Source organism: Drosophila sulfurigaster, chromosome 2R (assembly GCF_023558435.1).
Source record: "Drosophila sulfurigaster albostrigata strain 15112-1811.04 chromosome 2R, ASM2355843v2, whole genome shotgun sequence".
Taxonomy (NCBI): Eukaryota; Metazoa; Arthropoda; class Insecta; order Diptera; family Drosophilidae; genus Drosophila; species Drosophila sulfurigaster.
In genome coordinates, this window is record NC_084882.1 from 1,911,875 (window position 1) to 1,931,040 (window position 19,166).

The 19,166-nt window shown below is 41.1% G+C and overlaps 1 protein-coding gene across 2 annotated transcripts in view; it reads right to left on the minus strand.

The window, feature by feature from the left end:
• Positions 1-19,166, minus strand: part of LOC133836071 (myosin-VIIa) — a 169,087-nt gene that overhangs the window by 9,445 nt on the left and 140,476 nt on the right. For both annotated transcript variants that reach the window (XM_062266364.1, XM_062266362.1), the window contains 2 exons: positions 9,813-10,111; positions 4,333-4,662 (listed from right to left, as the gene is read on the minus strand). In XM_062266364.1, coding sequence (XP_062122348.1) covers positions 4,333-4,662; positions 9,813-10,111 — 629 coding nt within the window. The remainder of the gene's footprint in view (positions 1-4,332; positions 4,663-9,812; positions 10,112-19,166) is intronic.

Here is a 19,166-nt window from a genome sequence, read left to right on the forward strand (position 1 = left end):
TCGTACGCGACACATTCTCGAAATTATTCCCCTAACTTCCAAAATATCCTATTGGATTCACATAAAGATCATATTGTGTTCTAAACATAAGCTTGTCGCGACAGTGGCCAATCGTAACAAACAAAAAGGTCCTATTGCATTCACATAAAGATAATATTGTTTTTTTTGAGAATTTAGTTTTTATTTATTGAATCTTCTCCTTAATTTTGAGACTAAAAATGAGTTTACGAATCTTAACATTAAAATTTAGCTAACAGTGTGTTAAGACCGCATTCTGGTTGCGCGTCCCTCAAGTCGGTCACTGGGTAGGTATGATAAGTCATTACGACGAAGACGTAATTGGTTGCTCAACCTTACTTTTCCTACTTTTCCTGTTGCTCTGCGATCACTTCTTTGACTGGTAGAATGTTTAAGTCGCGTTGTATGTTTTCGTTGCGAACGTACCACGGTGCCCCGGTGATGGTTCTCAAGATCTTCGACTGAGCTCGCTGGAGCCAATATTGCTATTGCTGGCATTCCCCCATAACTGGGAGCCGTACATCCATATAGGTTTTAGTACCGAGTTATACAGCAGGACTTTATATTCAAGGTTAAGGGGAGACCGAGCGTTGATAAGCCAATGAAGGCTGCTGGTTTTTAGCTTTAGGTGTGTTCTTTTGGCTTCAATGTGCCGGCGCCATGTGAGTCTTCTGTCGAGGTGAACTCCTAGATATGCCACTTCGTTTGCTTGCGGGAGTAGAGTGTTGTTTAACGTTAGCGGCGGGCAGTTTTGCCTGTTCAGGGTGAGCGGCTAAGAATAGCTGTATCATCAGCAAACGTAGATGTTGTTATTCGTGTGCTTGTCAGGAAGTCAGCTGTGTAGAAGACGTATAGTGTTGGCCCTAGCACACTACCTTGGGGAACTCCAACTCCAGCAGTGAAATCATCAGATATAGCAGTGTTGCATCTCACAACAAATTTTTTGTCGTAAAGGTAAGACTCTAAATGCTTGTGAGTGCTATTGGGGAGCATTGTCTTGATCTTGTACATTAGACCTTCTAGCCAGACTCTATCAAGTGCTTGAGAGACATCTAAGAATATGCCAGTTCAGTACTTTTTCGAACGCGTTCCGAATTTCTGATGTTATTTGGTTGACCTGCTCAATTGTTCCGTGCCTTTCTCGAAACCCAAATTGGTGTGACGGGATTCCTTCCTGGAGACTTAGGTATGTGTTTAACGCATTTTTCAAAGAGTTTAGATAAGCATGAAAATAGGCTTATAGGTCTATACGACGTGGAGATTGTGTGGTCTTTTCCCGGCTTTGCTATCATTATTATGATTGCCTTTTTCCATCTCACTGGATACGAGTAGTAGCAAAGTTTTGCGATGACATTGAAAAGCTGGGCGATAGTGCAATATGGGAGCTCGATGATCATTTTGGGAGTTATGTGGTCGCAGTGAATTAATAAAGCTGTCTACTTCGGCTTCATTGTTGAGATGAGGAATTAGCTCAATGTGTGAGCTCATATACTTTCTGTACTTAACCCAATTGGTTTTCTGTGAGGTCAATTTTAATGATTGTTCCAATGTTCCTCGATATCGGAGTAGAATAAACGGGATAGGCGAGTGATCAGATGAAAGATCCGAAAGGCATTCGGCGCTTATCAGATTTTTGGAATGTTTTTGGTAATCGCAAAGTCTATTAAATCGGGCAGTTTCTTTGGGTCCGCCGGCAAGTATGTTGGTGTGCCAGAAGAAACATAGTCGAGCTTGTTCTTGTTCTTGATAATTGATTTGTAGAGCTGCTTTCCTTTTGGAGTCATGAGACGACATCCCCAGTGTGTGTGCTTGGCATTGTAGTCTTCTGCTGCTATGAAGTCTTGAAAAACTGCAAAAACTCATCTTCAGCTATAGTGAAGCGAGGGGGGCAGTATTCGGTATACGGCTAGTGTAAGTTGGTTGCCAGTATTCAATTGTATATTTATAGATGTGGCCTGTAGGTAGTTTCTAGCAAATTTGTTATGATAGTGGTGCTTAATACGGCTTCTGATTATAATACCAGTCCCACCATGTGCTTTACCGTCTAAATTATTTGTTCCGTAAAAAGTATATCCTCGTAGTTGAAATTTGTATTTGATTGTAAGGTGTGCTTCTGAAAGCAGCATTACGTCGATTTGATTGTCGAGTAGGAATTGAGTTATCCGAAGAGGAGTCATTATTTGGATTGTTGTGAAACCAGCATTTGAATCAATAGATTTTGGTTTCGCATTAAATCTTACATAGTTGTGCGCATAAATGACATAAATTCCGTAAGGCTTTGTTGTAAGCTGCATATCATAGCTTCGAAGTTGCTTTTTGGCTGCTCCGGCGATTGATGCTGTTGAGCCGTGTTCGGTTCTTGGTATGCTGATTGCAGAAATGAACTTTTTGAGGCAGGGTTAGCCGGTCCTGTCTTTAAAGCGCTTGCTAGTGAGTCCTAGTGAGGAAATGGCTGCAGTCCAGAAGAAGACTTCAGGATTTGATCTGGTGACTTTCAACGTTTTATTTTGGGTGCGGGCAGTAATTCCTCTCTGATAGATGCGGCTTTTCAGATCCTTATAAACTGGGCAACCTCTATAGTTAGCAGCGTGATTGCCACCGCAGTTGCCGCACTTTTTCGAGTTGCAGTCATCTTTGCTCACTTGGCAGTGTGCGGAGTTATGAAGCTCTCCACAAACTACACACACCGGACGCAGTTTACAGTATGACCTTGTATGACCATATTCTTGGTAGTTTGCACATTAACCGGACCATTGCATTTGTGCGGTTCCTCAACTGTAATTCGGCGGTGCAGCAGGAACTGAAGATTGTATATAGGGTGCACTTCGTATTTCTTCAGGGGCTTATTTTCTGGCTCGAGCTCAACCTTAAAGAGTGGCTGCGACTTTCTATCCCTGTTAAGGATATTGAAGACTGTCTTTGCGCTAAATCCCTTCTCTGGTAGTGCCTTGTTATCTCTGCAGGCGTTACTTCGGCTTCTATACCCTTAAGTACGACTTGCAAGCCCTTGCTTCTTTTAAGCTGATACGTGTAAAAGTTCTTTTTATTATCGGTAAGATATATCGATAATACTCTGTAATTGTCTTCAGACTTCATTTGAACTTTCGTTTCCTGAATGTTACTTTTTACAAGGGGTATTATGTGGAAGTTATCCTTGGCAATAAGCTCAATAATTTTGTTAACGAGAACATTGGAACTTTTTTCTCGTATATAAATAGGCGGAGGCTTTGGTTTCCTTTTCTCGACTTCAGTAGATTCGGCCGCCTCAACCTCATAGGCGTCTGCCAAGATTTTGAATCGGTGCGAGTTCATGTCCGTTTCTATTGCAGCTAGGCTAGCATTGCCAAAGGTTATTTTGCGTTGTGAATTTAGGAGGCTCATCTTCTTTTTAATTTGAATGTAGCGATCCATACCAGTCTGCACAGCCATCTTAATAAGTTCATTGTTTTTGTTCTGTTTTTCGGGCAGCGCTGCGACAGACGTAGTAATGTTTGCGCTGCTAGCTGATGATGTCGTTAAACGCGCTGTCGATACAGTTGCGATTGTTGTTGTTGTTACGGTTGACGTTTTCAGCGAAATTGTGGTGCTCTTAAGCTGCAGAGACATCGATGGTAGCGAGGGAGAGCATGAGCGCGCTCTATTGCTCTCTACGTTTAAGAGTTCGGTGGAGTTGGGGGTAATTGACCGCACTTGATCAGAGCTTGCATTATTTTCGGTTGCTTTAAAAGAGAAGTACGCGTTGTTTCTTTGTACTGAGAGCCGTCTCTCGTCTTGCTCACGTTGACGTTGTGCACGAACGTCGTTTTGACTCATTGTAATCGAGATTGATTTAGTTCGAGTTTTAATTGTTATGATTTTTAATTAATTAATCAATCAATATACACATTAGCGATTTCATCGCAAAGAGCGTCTTTTCGCGTTTTTGTAGATTTATTAAACCAGTCAGTGCACTTTTGTGATTTTATTGAATATTTTTTCCCGGAACACAATAAATACACGTCTGCATGCGACGACGGTTCACAGGAACCAACCATATTAAGCAATAAATGCAAGTTTCTTAAACAGAATTCACCTCGAATTCATTCGCGAAATTTTTAAGCGAGATATTGGCATTATAAATTGAATATGTACTGTAAGAAAACCTTTGCTAGTTGTGCATGCATTTGGTGCGTATTAACTTTCATTGTTAGTTAAAATATGGACTTTCCAGCATTTTCTGTTTGGGATGACCGTTCATATATTATAAATGAATGAAAGAATTGTGGAAAAGGCTTAATGTATATGTATGTGTGTAGATTAATATAAAATACGTACCTGATTGAAATCTTTTTTAGATACTGTTCGATAGCGCTCCCATTTAGCCATTACATCACAAACTTTTTCTTCGGATGAGAGACTTCGTTCGGTGTTTCCCAATACTTCATAAATGGCGTAACCTCTAGATTTTTCCTGAAGTCCTAGGGTGTTTTTTATTATTTCTATGACATCACTGGACGTTGAGCTTGGCTGAAACTCAAAAGAATAATATTGTCCATCCATAAAATAAATCCTTGAATAACATGGTCTACGATTCGTCGTACACAATATTTCTTCACAGCTTGGAGTCCATTGACGACGTCTAGTTCCTTGAGTTCTAAAAAAACACTAAAGAAGAAAAAAAACAGATCAGTTTTTTAAGCAAAATAATTTCATTAAAAAAAAATCTTGAAAGTTTAACGGTGCCACGGAATCAAAACCAACCGAATTCCAAAAATCAATTTAGGTAGATTTTAGATTCCACAGACCCGAGATAGATACGATTTTGAAACCCTGCAAAGAGTAACATTTCACCTGCTATGAATACATATATATAAACAAGTAAGAAAGCTACAGTCGACTGTACACGACTGTGAGATACCCGCTACCCATTCTAAATAAAAGAATTATATTTTGCGGTATTTTTCTCAAAATATACCTAATATACTGCAAAATACTAATAATTAATAATATACCAAATGGTATATGTGGTATATCGATATAGTACCGCATTCATAATATACCATAGACGGCACAATATACCACATTGTCAGCTAAAGCAACTAAGACCCCTAGTAACTAGGCGTTTTTGCCATACAAAACTATTTATTTAATAACATCCACAATTTTTATCTGATCGCAACCAAATTTTCAGGAATCATAACTACTATAGTAATTATAGTATGTTCCAATGTAACTCTAGCTTAAAAATTACGCTTGTTATTCGATTTTTTTGATTTGCGGGGGCGGAAGTGGGCGTGGCAAAAATTTGAAACAAACTTGATCTGCGTGCAAACATAACAAATGCTGTCGAAAACAAATTATAGCTCTATCTCTTATAGTCTCTGAGATTTAGGTGTTCATACGGACGGACGGACAGACACACAGACGGACATGGCTAGATCGTCTCGGCTGTTGACGCTGATCAAGAATATATACACTTTATAGGGTCGGAGATGCCTCCTTCTACCTGTTACATACATTTCCTGCCGGCACAAAGTTATAATACCCTTCTACCCTATGGGTAGCGGGTATAATTAAGTAAAAACAAAAATAACTCAAATAACTCAAACTCATAATAATTAAAAAAAAAATAAATAAATAAATAAATAAATAATACATTTTTTTTTAAATTTTCTTTTTGTTGTTGTTGGGAGCAACAAGATTTATTTTGTATTTTTATTTTTAAATTTTTTTTTGTCTCCTTTAATAACCTAAATAAAAAATGAATTCGAAAGAAACTCTTGAAGGCTCTAGAAAGAAACTTGATATTTGCGTGAAGAGCATTAGCAGAATTAATGATCAAATTCTCGATGACATTATCGGTCGAGATTTGACAGAGCTAGAGTGCAGACTTGAGATGTTGTCGTTGCATATTGAAAATGCTCTCAAATATCAAAGCAGAATTGAGATATTTGACGAATATGACGAATACCGGTGCGAGTTAGAAGAGATTTGCATTTCTGCAAAGGCAAGGCTGAAGGCGATGGTGAAATCGTTGACCGATACTTCATCCGCCAATATATCGATTCAGCCGATTGCCGCTCCTCGCACCCGTCTGCATAAACTCAAAGAAGCATTCCGCAAAATAGTAGAAGTAATGCAGGATTTCGAATTCAGAGACGATATAGAAAGGGTTCGTAAGAGTACACGTGTGAGCTCGAGTCTACAACGACTCAATCCTTTCATACATGAGTATCAAGGATCTTGGTGTTCGTTTTCGTTGTTGCGAGTCGGGGGGCGACTGGTAAATGCTCCTATTTCGTATGATGCTAAGTTTCCACTCCTCTTGTCGAAGCGCTCACAATTTGCTCGCAGCTATGTGAGGTACCTTCACTTGACCAACTGTCACGCTGGCCCAAGAGCGCTCGTGAGCATTCTCAGAGAACGACTTTGGTTAGTCAATGCTCAAAAGCTTTGTCGTCAGACAGTACGATCATGCATCCGTTGCTTTAAATGCAAACATCGGCTGCTTACGCAAATAATGGGAAATTTGCCTGCTGATCGACTCCGAGCGCTCCGCCCATTTTCAATTTGTGGTAGATTTTTGTGGCCCAGTTGAGACCTCCTATAGGATTCGCGGAAAGCCGCCATACAAATCGTACATAGCTTTGTTCGTCTGTTTTGCGTCAAAAGTGGTTCACTTAGAAATTGTATCCAATCGGATACAATGCATTTCTAATGGCTTTCCAAAGGTTTGTTGGTCGAAGAGGATGCCCGAGCCGAGTCCACTGCGACAACGCGACGAACTTCGTCGGAGCAAGTCGCCATCTAGAGGAGTTAAGGAGGCGAGTCGAGGCCGAGGAGAACGCAGTTCGCGACTTCGCATCAAGAAGCGGATGCGAATTTGCGTTCATACAGCCGAGGGCTCCTCACTTCGGAGGACTATGGGAGGCAGGTGTGAAGTCTGCAAAGCACCTTCTCCTACGGACAGTGGGCAACGCCCTGCTCACGGCCGAGGAGCTGCAGACAGTGGTCGTGGCGGTCGAGGCGGTGCTCAACTCCCGCCCGCTAGGAGCCGTAAGCCACGACCCCAACGACGGCGAGGCACTAACCCCAGGGCATCCACTGGTGGGCGGTCCACTGCACATTGGGATGAAATGCCTTTATTTTGGCAAAACCTAAAAAGTTCATGTTAATATATCAATAATGTTGCAATTATTTCAAGCTTAGAAATGTCCCTAGACATCGAAAATATTTTTTGAATTTTATTGCGCAGCCTTCGTCTTGCACCAGCTGTTTAAAGTCAGCTGTTCTTGCCACGTTGTGCAAGCTTGCTGACTAGTAAAATTTCTTAATTTTGGCGTTGTCGTATTTTTAAACAGTTTGACTTATTAAAATACCTTAAATTGGAAAATGTTCTTCATGGTATGTAGAAAATATTTGTATAAGTGTTTAATTATATGTGCTTTTGTGTTGTCATGTTTTTAATAAAATACGTAAGCATTAGTTTTGTTGATTCGAACCTTAAAATATTTGTGTTTCGTGGAGCATATCTAGCAAAAACAACAGACAACAAATAACAACTTATGTGGTAGTATGAGTTATTATGTGTATATTCAGGTAGCATTTAATTAATTTGCGGAATTTGCGGGGGTTAAATATTTCAATAGATACAAGCAAGGTTTCTCTTCGTCGGGGTGACTAACTAAAAATTTGGCTGGATTCAAATCGCAATGTCAAGGCCTCTTTTGACTGGGTAATTCCAAATGATTTTCCGGAAAACGATTTAGAGGTGATTAAAACAAAAAAAAAAAAGGCAGGTGTGAAGTCTGCAAAAAAAAAATAAATAAAAAAATAAAAAATAAAAATCCGAAATTCACAAATAATATAAGCAGCAAATTCTCCAAGTTTCAAGTTTCTAGCTTTAAAATTACGGTTATGGCCAAAATAAAGGCATTTCATCCCAATGTGCACTGGTGGCACCGCAGACCCCGGACCAGGAGGGTCTGAGTTGCTTAAGGCGATGGCGAGCTGTCTCGTCGCTCGTCTCGTCTCGTCGAGCGTTCTGGCAACGATGGTCCCGGGAGTATGTGCTGGACCTGCAGGCACGGGCCAAGTGGGACCGGTTGCAGCCAAATCTGCAAATCGCAGAGCTCGTCGTCGACGCAGAAGACAATCAGCCGCCGATGCAGTGGATGGTGGGTCGAGTCTGGGCGGTGTACCCACGAGCGGACAGGGCGGTGCGCGTCGCAGACGTGCGAACTTGCGCAGGAGGGCTGTATAAACGGCCAATACACAAATTGGCGCCTCTGCCAATCGTATGAAGGCACAGCCGTTCATCGGGGCCGGTGTTGGCGCATTTGATTAGTATTAGTTAAGAGCATGAAGTACCAAATGAAGTTGTTAGAATTAGGGCAAAGCGAGAGCGCAATAAAGCTTTCGTTTGTTGCTCTCTGAGCAAATTCGCCTCGCTTCGCCGCTCTAGTTAAGTAAGGCTTAATGTAACTTAGCATAGAAGTATAAAGACAGTTGAAATGAAGAACTAATCAACGCGTCATCACTCACTCCGTTTTCGTTTACGTTTCTTTTCGTATTGTCGCAACAACAATTAGGTCTACTCTTTGTGTTCACGAATAAAGCGGAATTTAATATCATAAAAACTCTTGTGATTTTTCAGATATCTTAAGTAATACGACACGTGATGATGGTACTCAAGCAAGAACAAGAACTAAAAGATTTGAAATTTTAGTTAGAAAGATTATATAGAACCCAATAAAAACAACAGGGACAGCAAAAAGAGATCTTCAAATATTTGAAGTATCTATTGTTTCAATTATACAAACAAATGGTAACGAGAACAATTTTAGGCCCCCGGCAGGACTTCACTTCCGAAATATATTAGAAGCTTGGGTGAAATGGTAAAGTTGAAATTGTTTAATATTTTCATATCTATTGCCAATGATAAAACAAATAAATAAATTTAAAATAATGACAGATGCAAAGCAACCGACCCTTAGCTTTAAAATTACGCTTTTTATTCGAGTTTTGTCGTTTATTCATAAATTATAGCTCTATATGAGTACATAGTGTCTGAAATACCATGTGTTCATACGGACATGGCTAGATCGTCTCGGCTGTTGATGCTGATCAAGAATATATTCTTTATGGGGTCGTAGATGGCTCCTTCTGTCTGTTACATAACATATATTTCCTACTACCCTTCTAACCTTTGGTTAGTGGAAATAAAAAGCGAAGAGTTGCGGAAATGAGAACTTAAGAAGGTTTAGGTAGATGTCCCATTAGACCGAACAAAAGATATTGTCTAATAGAAGATAAAGGATGTTTAAAATTAAATATTAATTAAAAATCCACATGTTATGATGTGGATTATATCTTTAAATTTGGGTCAGAAATTAATTACAGAAATAATAAAGAATTCAAAAATAATTATAAAATTAATTTTAAGCGTTAAGCTTATACTATATATCTATGTTCATATAAAACAAGTAAGAAAGCTATAGTCGAGTGTGCTCGACTGTGAGATACCCGCCACCCATATTGAATAAAAGCAAAATATTCTCGTATTATTTTCAAAATATACCAAAAATACTACAACATACTAATAATATACCAAGCGGTATTTTTGTTATATCGGGGTCATAAACAGGCAGACATGGCTAGATCGACTCGGCTGTTGACGCTGATCAAGAATATATATACTTTATAGTGTCGGCGATGCCTCCTTCTACCCTGCCGACACAAAGTTATAATACCCTATGGGTATTGGGTATAAAAATACTTAAACCAAAAATGACTGATATGATAACATAACTTACCTTTTCGGCGAATCGAGCATATTTCCCTTCTTCCGATATAAAATCGCTGGAACATCGTTTTAAGTGTGCAATTAAGTATTTTCGAATGGACTTTGTTGATGGCAGTATTACACTACAGGCAACAGACAACAGCGCCCAATGCCTAAGATTTACTCTTGAGTTCGCATCAGGATGATCCGTCGTTTGTTTGATGAGTTGCAGATAAAGTTCATTAAGAAGAGAGTCCTTTCTCATGCACCTATCCAGAACAGATTGAACAATTCGTATATGTTCATCCTCTGCTCTATTTATTGCTTCACCTACAAAAAAAATATGTTTATGATTATACATAGCAGTGCAATTACTCTTACTAGATACATGAGTTTTTCAATGTAAATTCTTTATGAAACTTAAGACAATACCTACAACTAATATATAGTAACTTTATCAATCCGAAATAAGGTAGTTGGGGAAGTCAACAAAGTTTTAGAATCCTACAACACTTCGAAGAATAGAAACACTTCCATGAATACCAAAAAACAAAAACTTCGATCCTAGATTATATAACTTTCCAAACGGTCGTTTTGCAACAACCTCATGGCCATTCACCAAATAAGATTCTCTGTGCATCCCATCACCTCGAAAGCCTCAACAAACGGTTCTATGAAAAAGTTTAATACTGATATAACTTAGAAGTAAAAAACGCCATTCCTTTAATGAACAACAATAAGCAGGTCAAGACACATCATTTGCCAGCTGAACAGTTAGCAAATTACAAGAACGTAATCTTCTAATCTTTTTGCAGAGCCACAAAAGAAACTCACCTTCACAGCCACTTTATTCCAGACATTATCAAAGACAGAGGAAAGCTATGATGCAAATGAAAAAAACATGACAGCCATTTTATGGGCACTCCAAAATTTACGGTACCGCCGTAAACCAGTTAATTCCAGACACTATCCTTACCAAGCTATGAAGTCAATTGATAAGAAATGTTAGCCATTGCAAGGACCCTCCAAAATTTAAGAATCTACATGTCCGTTATTGCCAAATCCATACTGACCACATCCCACTTTCATTTTTCCCCAGAAACAAACACCACAATGTTAAATTGAAACGATGGAAAACTTTTCTTGACAAATTCAATTAAAAATTGTAGTACAAACTTGAGAATATCAATATCCCCACAGCTGCACTCTAGAGAACTCCTACGAGACAGAAGATAAATAGCACTCGAGTTCCAGTAATCTCATACCAACAAACACCCACAAACGTTTTCTGAAATCAGCTTTTCTTACTTATCGACGACAAATGCAGCTACAATTTTAAATTCAATTTCCGTCTTATTATGTTATATGTTTATGAATTGATCAGCATCTTAAGCAAGTAGGAAAGCTTCCCGTATTCAATAAAAACCATATTCTAAACATATACCAAAAATATACCACAGAAATACCAAAATACTCTTAAGGCTACATTTAGTATATCGATATTGTACTGCTTTCAACATTTTCCATAGAGTATAAGATTGCAGTAGACTTTTGTGACATAGTCAGATCTATAGCATCAGACGACTAAAAATTCCCTCTTCGAAAATTATTTGTCATCCCAAAACAAATAACTATTTTTAACAAGACAACCTTAAGTTAAGCTTTAATAAAATCTTTACTGAAAGACCAAAGGGGAGTTTCTATATTCACAACACCTCCATAGTAAAACGGTTTCACTCCACGTTGATAGAAGTACTGGGATGTTTAAAACTATACAAGTAACAAAGCCACAGTCGAGTGTTCTCGACTGTGAGATGCACTACCCATTTTAAATTAAATTATTCTCAATATAGCAAAATAATTTACCACAAAAATACTACAAAAATCAAATAGTATATTTGGTATATTGATATGGTACTACATTCATGATATACTATATAGTGCAAAATATTCCAGATTGTTAGCTAAAGCAACTAAGATCCCTAGTAAGTAGGCGTTTTTGTCCATACAAAAGTATTTCTTTAATAACTTCAACAATTTTTATCTGATCGCAACCAAATTTTCAGGAATCACAAGGACTATAATCATTTTTGTATACACTCTACCCTGGTTTTGTTTTCGAGTTTTGCCAGTTTTGCGGGGGGCGAAAGAGGAAACAAATTTGATATGCGTGCAAATTCTGTCGAAAAAAAATTATAGCTCTATCTCTTATAGTCTCTGAGATCTAGGTGTGTACGGACAGCTGGACATGGCTAGATCGTCTCGGCTGTTGACGCTGTTAAAGAATATAGGGTCGGAGATGCTTTCTTCTACCTGTTACATACATACATATCCTGCCGGCACCCTATTGACTGTAGTTTGGCTACCAACAGGCTGATGGCGGCTTCATCAGGGTGTTAGTGGACGGCGTATGGATGTATAGCGTATTCCTAGCCCCAAGTCTACTAATTACGGAATTCACTAACATCCTGAACAAGCGGAAGGTATTCGTCGCAGGTGATTTCAACACTTACGCAGACAGCTGAGGAAGCACGATCACCAAGCAAAGAAGGCGCTTAGTGGTCGAAGCTTTTGCTTCACTGGATCTCGTCCTACTCAGCAGTTCTCTCGCTCAGTAGGGAGTTAGTGACTCCTTCTGCACAATTAGAACTCGGACCCCCCGATTCGTCTCTGTCTCATCTCGTTGGAGAACAAAGCTAGCAAATTCCATTCAGAGAGAAGGTAAGGCCTATCAAATCGTGTTAGGAAGAATCGGCACACGGAAAGCGCTGGCAGCACCGCATGATCAACTGCGTGAGATTGCCATGGAGCTGTGTCGCAGTGTGGAGAAAGATACCATGGGTACCTGATTCAGCTTACAATGATGTATCGCCATGGTGCCGGACAGATGGATAATTCAAAAACTATTTCTTATTGCAAAGCCCGGGAAACCGCCTGGCATCTTCTTTTAGGCCGATGTGCCTCATCAATATGACGGGGAAATTAGTGGAGAAGATAATCTGTAAACGGTTGGAGGAAGCTATAATGGCGAACGGAAATGTTTCCCCTAATCAATGTGGATTCCGGAAAGTCAGGTCGTCAGAATGGTAACATTGAAATTAGGAATGTTTTTAACTCGGCCTGCTGGAGTTGCATTCTACGGGTGCTACACTTCTACACCTTTTTGAGGATTACTAGAAGTTACTTCTCGTCAAGAGTGCTTAAGTACGCTACCAGCGAACGGGAGACGTAACGCTGGGCTCTATTCTTGGTCTGCTATTATGGAACGCGATGTGTGACGGAATTCTTCGCCTGGATCTGGCGGTAGGAGCAAGCATAGTAGGCTTCGCGGTTGACATAGCGTTCCTTGTTACCGCTAAGAGCTGGAGGATGCCGAAGGCAAATCTATTGAAAGCATTATGGCCTGGCTGCTTACCGTCGGACTAGAGTTGGCGCCCCAAAAAATGGAAGCAGTACTAATTAGTAGCAGGATGAAGGTGGAAACGGTTCTACCCAGATTACCTCGACTCATCGAGATTCATTATCAAGCGTAACAAGGTACATAGCCCTCTATGCTGCTCCTATTTGGGTTGGCGCCGTTCGCAGAAGTTCTTAGGTAACGCTGATGCTGGAATCCACTACTAACTGGACACTGAATAGCGACTTTGTGGCAACAGTTATGATAGAGCAAAGCAGCGCCGAAAAGGCTAGACAAAGGATGAGGGTGTAAGTGGTGCCGAAGCCCTTGTGAAACATTGCTGCGTGGCCGTCCCACAAGAACCCGGCTTCGCTAACTCTGTTTCCTACATTTTCATTTTACTTTTGTATAATTCCAATCTTTTATTATGTATACTTTTCATTCTCTAATCTATACCATGAATAAAAACAAAAACATCTCGACTCTTACCGCTGATCAAGAATATATATACTTTATAGGGTCGGTCCTGCCAGCACAAAGTTATAATACCCTTCTACACAATGGGTAGCGGGTATAAAAATCTATACGGACTGGCTGAATTCAGAGATTTCTCTTAGCTCAAGAATGTCAAAGCGCATACGAAAGGGACTTTCTTTTGAGGAATGCGGATTAGATGAAAAATTAAAAAACCAAATCTTTAAGAGAAAACACTCCTTTGCCAGAATTAGCTTTTGCAAAATAGGTATTTAAATGCGTCTAATATAGTAAAGGTTGTTTATTCTCCAATGCCTGCGAAGCGCTATAAGAATATCGTTGACAAAAGATTGGTTGATGCAAAGTTGTCCAGTTATCAGTATAACATTATTCCAAAATTCTTACACGATACAAGGGCGGGATACCTTGCCAAAATTCAAGTCCATCGCTTGCAAGGTTTTGTCGACCACTCAAAATGGCCTTCACCAAAGAAACGACAATTGTTCCACAACCAGAAAAGGAATGGATAATGGCTGAGATTGAGCACCTGACGGTGTGAAAGGTATGTTTGGGAGATATATACCTTGAAGTCCAACATAAAAGAAAGACCCAAAAATGTTACTTAGTTGTGCCACCAGCAACGATTTCGACGATATTGATCGGATGATAAATTAAAAAATTGTTACTGAGAACATGCAGTATGGTATTTCATTCCTGCATGGTTTAATTCTATTTTTGGAATCAAAAACAAAAACAAAAAAAACAAAATTTATTTAAATCTGAGACAGGGCTATTTATAGATAATCCAAAACCCGGCTCGGAAGTTCCAGTGATGACAACACCTCTCTACGTTTTTTTTTTCAAAATGCAGATACTTCGACAAAAATTACTGAGGCTGATCTCCACCTAATACAAATATTCCATAATCTAATGATTGTCGCTGCATGAGGTTTTGATGTTAACATAGAATCATACCAAAAGTACGCTCTTGAAACCGCCATATACTTTGTGTTGTATCCTTGGTATTACACCAACCACACACAAATTTTTAATTCATGGTAATGCAATTATTTCAAATTCGTTGTTACCAACATTCAGAAGAAGCCCAAGAAGTATAGAGAAAAATAGATAGGAAATGTTTGACAAAAAAATATCCAACTTCTTTTAAAACAACCAGAAATTATTGAAATTAATATTGAAAATGATGAAAACTTATTCAGACTTATCGTCGTCTGAATAATGAATACATTCTAAAAACTTGGTTTTATTTATAATATTTGGTATTATTATAATTTTGGTATTTTTTTATTTTATTAAAAAAAAAAACGATCTCAAGCTTTTTCTATCATGCAGTTTTTAAGGAATATAATGGCTCTCAAAAATCCTCCCCGAGGATGGGTAGGATCTGTAACACCTCGTTGTCATCAAGTAACAGATCTCTACTATGCGCCGACGTTTCAGGTACTGCTGATCCTAGCTGAGGGCTCAGCTCCTTATCTTTCGGGCTTCTGTCTGTAGATAAGAAGCAGAATCCATGGTACGAAGTGTCTTGCGGTCAGACTGAAAACGCTCCCAAGAACAAAATTAGCCAAAATGTCTCGGTTGGAGCATTTCAAAAAATCAACTCGGGCTGGGATGTCAGCCCAAACGTCAGTGGAAGGCGTGACAGCTATCACCGGCGGGCACGGGGGGAGACATCCTCGCTGCGTGTCGCCAGCGGTCACACCTCTGAAGCGGTGGATGCAGGCCAAGTCAGTTGTAACAATACTGTCACAACCAACAACTCGAGGTTGATGCGCGCGAGTGCCGTTGTCTTAGCCGACTCGGACCAAGAGAACGCTGAGTCAACCTCTACGGTGGAGGTAAAACGTCATCTTCTTCAGTCACCTCGGCCTATCGCCAGCACCTCCAAAGTTGCGCAGCGGGGCACGGGTGGCCTGAAGGAGAAGGCTAAAAATAAGGCGGCAACCCGCATTCACGCTAGGTGTAGCAAACTTGTCTGTCCAGGACAAGGAGAAGCTTACCTGGGCCAATGCGAGGATGCGAGAAAACCAAATAAGACCTCTCCCAAAAGGCAATAAGGTGAATACCGGTTCTGCCAACCCGAAGGTGGAGTCCACGCCAAGCAAATGCCAACGGTCTGCTGATAGTCCCAAGCATGGGGCTCCAGTGAGCAATAGGCTGCGAGCACCTGGCTCTACCAACAAAAACACTGACAGTAACAGCAACAGACATCGACCTCTGTCAAAGCCGCTAGGCGGCATTTCGCCGTTGCTCTCATTGACAGAGGGGATCCTTAACGGTAAAAGGATTGCAGAGCGCTGGCGGTTGACCCATAGCAAGCTGATCGACGCACTGTTTGTTATGCAAAGACATGCAAGGACGACCCAACGTTGCTTTGGTTAAAGGCGACCGTCCCCAAACTGGACGGCTTGTGGAAGGGGGCCAAGCTAGACGTGGTGGATAGGAGCAACATTCCGTCCATACCGAAGGCTAAGGTCCTGTGCCCTATAGTCGTGCAGGGCGCGCGAGCGCTTTAACTGCTTAGGAAGCAGAACCCGGCCATTCCCACAAGTGATTGGTGCTGAATGTTGATGAACCTTTACCCCATTCAGATCAATAAGGAGGCCGAGGATCTGCTTTATAAGCGCAAAGGTAAGATGGCGTGGGGCGTGGGGACGTGACGGAGGTGGTGGGGGAGGAACTGTCCATGCAGACGGGCCCCTCGCGAGTTTGCAACCCTCTTATGAGTGTTCTGCAACTCAACCTCCATAAGTTCAAAACGGCTTCGGCGGAGCTACTCCTCGCTCTGGAGGAGGAGTTCGCCTACGCGGCTTTGGTCCAAGAACCGTGGATAGCGTCGGGCAACTCGGTCGTTGGGCTGAAGTCGCCTAATTACAACTTATACGTCCCGACATTGGTAAGTAGATCGAGAACTGCCATCCTTGAATGGAGAGGCCAAAAGCTCATATGCTACCTAATTTTGGCAATGACCATCTAACCGTGGTGGTGCTGGAGAGCTGTGAAGGATGTTTGCTGCTAGCATCCTGCCACATGGCCCAAGACGTACCGGCTTCACTTGAAGAGCTGCGGAGATTGGTGGACAAGATCTGCTCCTCCAACAAACGATTAATAAGCGGTACGAACGCCCACCATAGCGTTTGAGGAAGTCATAATGTATCATTTGTGGAAAACAAAATGAAAGGGGTGAGTCAGTTCTTGATTTATCCTAAACTTTCAGCTGAGAGTAACCAACAGAGGTGAGAAATCTACCTTTGTAGGTCCTACCTCTCGTAACGTGCTGGACTTAACCATTGCGACTGAATGTACTAATGTAGGAGAGTAGAAAGTCGTGGATAGACCCTCCTTCTCTAATCATAACTACATCCAATTTAACATCCCATTGAACAGGGTATCTATGGCTGAGCCGTTCAGAAATCCCCGTAACACGAACTGGGTGAAATTCTCCAGTCTCGTTTCCAATTCTCTTGGTCCGCCGAGCACTATCAACTCGGTAGAGGATCTAGAAACATCTGTTAATGTCCTCTCAGAAGGGCTACTTGCCGCGATTCGCCAATCCTGTAGGATATCAAGTCCGACGAGAAGATCGAAGCCACCCTGGTGGAACTCAGAACTCTCATTGCTGCGTGGTGAGCTTACTAGCATGTTTCAACTTGCTAAGAAGGCGGATAACATCTATGTCTGGAACGAGTACAAGTCTCTCCTGAATTCCTACAAGCAAATGATCCGCTCATCTAAAGGGTCCTAATGGAGAGCCTTTTGGTCAGACCTGAACAACATTAAAGACACTTCCAGACTGAGAAAGCTGCTGTCCAAGCAGGCTTCAAGCCCCAGTCTGCTCAAGTCGGGCGATGGGGTGTGTTCTCTTCAAGAGTTTTAGCACTGCTCTCAGCTAATTTCCCGGGATGTATTGGAATAGAGAACAGTGACTGGCAACTCTTTCTTCGTCTCCCAGTTTTGAGACCCCCTGCCGGTCTAATTACTGGCAAAAAAATAATTTGGGCTATCGACTCCTTTGCGAAGGTTAGGTCCCCCGATCTCGATGGACTTTCGCCAGCAATGCTGTCATGACATTGATAACTGGGAAATGCTCAACCACCCTCAGTTCTGTAATGGAACTTTACGGGAAGTTAAAGCATGGGCCGAATCAGCCGCGCTCAGCATTAACGTGGGCAAAACGGACCTTATTCTCTTCATGAAGCGATATAAGGTCCCCAAAACTGGCTGTACCACGCTAAAGCCGAGTTATGCAGTAAAGTACCTTGGGTGTGGTTCTGGACAGCAAATTGACATGTTAGAAAGGGTTAAGAAGGCTACCGGAGCCTTGTATATGTCGGAAAAGATGCTCAGATGCGCTTGGAGCCTCTCTTCTCATCTCATGCGATTGATTTACATCTCTCCATTATGGATAGGACACAGCGTCAAGCGCTTCTGTGCATAACAGGCCATTGGGATTGCTGCAACAGGTAATCTAGGTCTATTGGGCTACGGCCACAGAGCCATTGGTAGGGAGACTAACATAGACGTGGACTATACTATTCCCTTTACCTGAACTGACCATATTAATACGATTTACATGGAACCGGGCTGTTGGTGGGAAGGGTTTTGCATTCCCGAAGACCTCAACCTTTTCACCGACAGGTCAAAGATGAACGAAGGAGTCGGCGCGGCCGTATACTGTCGCAACCCGGTTTCCAGACACTCCTTTAAACTCCCCGACCACAGCAGCATCTTCCAGGCGGAAGTCTTCACCATAGGTAAGACTGCAGAAGTGACTCGGACTGTATTTTGAGGCCCACACGAAAACAAACTTATTTACACATATAAGGAAATTTAAAAGCCATGCAATTTGTATATATATTAATATATACATATACATATATATATATATTTCAAAGATTTATCAATTTCACAATAGGACGCCAATTTTGCATTAGTGGTGTGCAAACAAGTAAAATATTGTATAAGCAAATCGATAGTAGTATCTATAGGCATTAAAAATGCGACAAATGGCGGTTTAAATACGAGAATAAAAAAAAATAGCGCGATCAAATCAAAATTCTTTTCAGGCCTATTTCGGGCTTTTAAAGGCCTATTTCGGGTTTTTATGGACCAGGCCTTTGTTAATTTTAAGGCCCGGGCCCGCACCCGTCCTGTGTAACCCCACGGACCACGAAAAAAGCTCGGCCCGTGCCCACCTCTAGCTCGGAGTATACAGAACAATCATAACTCTATTAACATCTTTGTTGACAGACAGGCTGCAATAAGATCAATGTCCTCAGATGTCGTCAAAATCAAAGTTGTCCTGGAAAGCAGAAGAGCAGTAGAGTCGCTGAACGCATTAATACCAATTTAACCAAATTCGTCATGCAGCTTTCAAAGAAAGACGGCAGACTAATGCTCGACATTTTAACTGGCCACTGTCTGTCGACTGTCCATGCTGTAAGGATGAGCATCACGAACAGTGACCAGTGCAGGAAATGCAACGAGTCC